This window comes from Cebus imitator, unplaced genomic scaffold (assembly GCF_001604975.1).
Source record: "Cebus imitator isolate Cc_AM_T3 unplaced genomic scaffold, Cebus_imitator-1.0 Scaffold43, whole genome shotgun sequence".
NCBI lineage: Eukaryota > Metazoa > Chordata > Mammalia > Primates > Cebidae > Cebus > Cebus imitator.
The window spans coordinates 7209577-7213182 of record NW_016107358.1 but is presented as its reverse complement, the minus strand read 5'-3'; the positions used below and the strand labels follow the sequence as shown (position 1 = coordinate 7213182).

At 38.8% G+C, this 3606-nt stretch overlaps 1 protein-coding gene across 6 annotated transcripts in view; it reads right to left on the bottom strand.

The window, feature by feature from the left end:
• Positions 1-259: 259 nt before the first annotated feature.
• BLOC1S5 (biogenesis of lysosomal organelles complex 1 subunit 5) overlaps positions 260-3606 on the bottom strand; it is a 59767-nt gene continuing 56420 nt past the window's right edge. Inside the window, exons 5-6 of one of the 6 annotated variants that reach the window (XR_001824628.2) lie at positions 1833-2531; positions 486-616 (exon numbers count right to left, since the gene is read on the bottom strand). Coding sequence is in view for 4 of the 6 variants with exons in the window: in XM_017526732.2 (XP_017382221.1) it covers positions 2356-2535 (180 nt within the window). In the remaining 2 variants the exon portion in view is untranslated. Of the gene's footprint in view, positions 2536-3606 lie in introns of all 6 variants that reach the window. The other 5 variants (XM_017526735.2, XM_017526733.2, XM_017526731.2 and 2 more) reach the window with 5 other exon arrangements.

Here is a 3606-nt window from a genome sequence, read left to right as displayed (position 1 = left end):
GTAATCATTAAAATTATTTTTTACATATAAATAAAATACGTATCAAAAGTGATTTGACAACTGGGAATTAGAAGCAAAAGTGTTCAGCACTACAAATATCAAAAGAAAGGTAAATAAACCAACTCTTACAGAAGCTATAGAATAGTTAAAAATGTTACAAGGAAACAATTGGGTATCTTAATGTCTAAAGCTCAAAAATCCCATCAATTCATTTTGGTTTAGGAAGTCCCTTAGATATTTATGGAAAATATACACAAACTTATAAGGTGAAGTATTTATTATTCACGAGATGAACACAAACTATCAGAAATCTTTGCTATACAAGTTGAGTAGCCACAGTTAAGAATATATTCCCACTCACACACACACAATCATAATTTCTTGGTTACAGTATTCGTTCAATGTGTTGGTGATTAATCACATTCCAAAAAGTGTCTACAGTACAAAGGAAATTTTCATTTAAGGCTCCCCTCCCTTTTCACGTGTGGGATATTTTTGGAAGTATTTCTTTTTTTCATCCACTGAAAGAGAATTAAGAAAATTCCAACATGCCTTGGTGTCAGCAAGTGTGCCTTCTAGTCCAGGTACCAGCAAATGATTGATGAACCTGTCAAGCCTACAGTAGCAGACAGAGAAAGTTGGCAGAAGTTCAGTGTTATTGAAAAAAATCTCAAATACTTATTTCATCTCCTCTATTAACTTTAATCACATTTTCAACATGCAGCCAAGAATGAAGCTTTGACATTAAGCCATAAATTCAACACAGGCAAGCATTGTCAATTTTATGCAGTCACCACACTGAGATAACACAAGAGAGCTGGATATTTTCTTTCTTTTGCCTTTCTTTACTAAAGGGCAATAAAAAATATGTGAAAGATTTATCCATACCTCAAATTCGTTTACCATAAATCTCTTGAAATTATTGCATTTTACTTTTGCTTGGTTTATGGCAAACAAACAAACAAAAAAATCAACTTAGTTCTTCAAGTAGATTTTTTTTTAAATGGAGTCTCGCTCTGTTGCCCAGGCTGGAATGCAGTGGCGCGATCTCAGCTCATTGCAATCTCCGCCTCTCGGGTTCAAATGATTCTCATGCCTGAGCCTCCTGAGTAGCTGGGATCCCAGGCGTGCATCACCATGCCCAGCTAATTTTTGTATTTTTAGTAGAGACAGGGATTCACCATGTTGGCCAGGCTGGTCGTGAACTCCTGACCTCAAATGATCCGCCTGCCTCGGCCTCCCAAAATGCTGGGATTACAGGCGTGAGCCACTGCACCTGGCTTCAATTAGATTGTTAAATGCAGATTTTTAAAGATCACAGTGATGACAGAATTGGTACACGTTTCTTCATAATATACCTGCTTATGAGAACAGACATTTAACACTAAAAAGCGTTTACATTTAACATGGATCATTTGCCATGTGGGCAAACACTTCTGGTTCCTTCAAAGCCAGGAACTTTATATGGTTCCAGAAGGACTCCCTGGCAGATTCTGCTGATTACTCATTAAACAGTCGAAACATGTATAGATATTAAAAGCTTACCCATAGCAAAAGAGACACAAAAATGAGGTAAATACTATGGGCAAGATTATAGTTCTTGGAAAAACTAAACGTCCATATATTTTTGGTAAGCTTCTCCTTCTAACATGCTTTAAAAGTTGAAAATAGTTTTGTGCTGGAAGGCCACGAAACTTAACATGTGTGTCTTCTCATCCGTGGAAGCACATGGCATTATGCTGCACTGTAAAACCTGCAACCCTTCCCAAGAGGCAGTTCAAACAACAACACAGACACCTTTGCCGCAGTAGAGATAATGTTTTCATTCTCACCTCTCTGAAATGTGATCTCTGCTCCAAGGACAGCTGGGGTTTTTTGTTTGTTTGTTTTTTTGTCTACATTACTCATGCACTAACACTTTATACATTCTTCCAACAGCCAAGGAGGCTATGACGGGCAGCTTCTATACCTGCCCATTAAGCCACAATAATAAACTATTGTTAACCCTGTATAAAAATGGATTACATGATCTTTCTAGGAAGTCTACCTACAGTTCTCTGAGCTAATCAATGGAAAAGATGATCAATTCTGACTAACCAAGAGTATATTTATTCCATTTTCCTTCCTACTCCTCTTCCAAATAATCATATATAGGCACTTAAAGCTGGAAAGATGTGGCACTCTTCTTTAAACATCCAATCAGAATGACAGTAGAAGCTTCTTTCTTCTGGTGTTAAGAGTGCCATTGCATATATTGCTAAGCTTGAAGCAGAGGCTAAATGGTTTCATGGGGATGTTTTTCAGGAGAGAGGTGAACGTCTTCTCATTCCTTTGTGATTGTTGTGGTTCAAGTTCTTAGAAGGTTGAAAATTTTGCTAGGTCCTTCTCCATTTCAGCGTATTGTTCTTTAAGCCTCTCCATGGCTTTTCTGTGCTCTTCATCCACTTCGGCCCTTTTGTTGGGCTGCTCCTTCATGAAGTCATCCCACTGGAGCATGTGCTGTTTCTCACTAGCTATTAAGTGGTCACTATGAATCTGAGAAAAGAAAATTAGAAAGTCACATGACACTTTCCAGACAATTATTTCATAACTTTATCTCTTGACACTTGGTTACCATCACAATCAGCTGGTAAGTCACAAGGATAACACTGTGTTATAATATCCAAAAAAACATGACACATTAGAAACATCTAGGGCTTCTCTTATTAAAATTAAACACAGATATTCTCATTTCTTAAATTTTAAAAGTGGGCTGGGCATGGTGGATCACGCCTGTAATCCCAGCACTCTGGGTGACTGAGGTGGGTGGATTACCTGAGGTAAGGAGTTTGAGACCAGCATGGCGAAACCCTGTCTCTACTAAAAACACAAAAACTAGCCAGCCGTGGCAGCGCATGACTGTAGTCCTAGCTACTCGGGAGGCTGAGGCAGGAGAATCGCTAGAACCTGGAAGGCAAAGGATGCAGTGAGCTGAGATGGCACCACTGCACTCTAGCCTGGGTGGCAGAGTGAGATTCCGTCTCAAAAATAAAAAAGAAAAAAACAATTTTTAAAGTGTCTAGTATCTTTACATAAAATCAAACACAATCCAAGTAATTTTTCCTATTTCTATTTCTCCTCAAATACCATTTAACTGAAGATATTTTTAAACCAATTTTAAAGAATATATGCTAAAAGAATCATTGTTACAAGAAATCAGAAAGTCTGTCTTACACAAATTATTTTTAAGTGCATTAAAAAGAAACATAAATTATTAGTCACTAGAAGAGAACTCAAGAAATCTCCTCTGGGACAGGTACAGTGGCTCACACCAATAATCCCAGCACTTTGGGAGGCTGAGGTGAGGTTAAGAGTTCAAGACCAGCCTGGCCAACATGGTAGAACCCTGTTTCTATTATAAATACAAAAATTAGCCAGGTGTGGTGGCGTGTGCCTGTGATCCCAGCTACTTGAGAAGCTGAGGGCGGAGAATTGCTGGAACCCAGGAGGTGGACGTTGCAGTGAGCTGAGATGGTGCCACTGCACTCTAGCCTGGGTGACAGAGCGAGAAGAAAAAAGGTGGGGGAGGGAGGACAGCAAGAGTTTAAGAGAAACCTAGATCTTAGC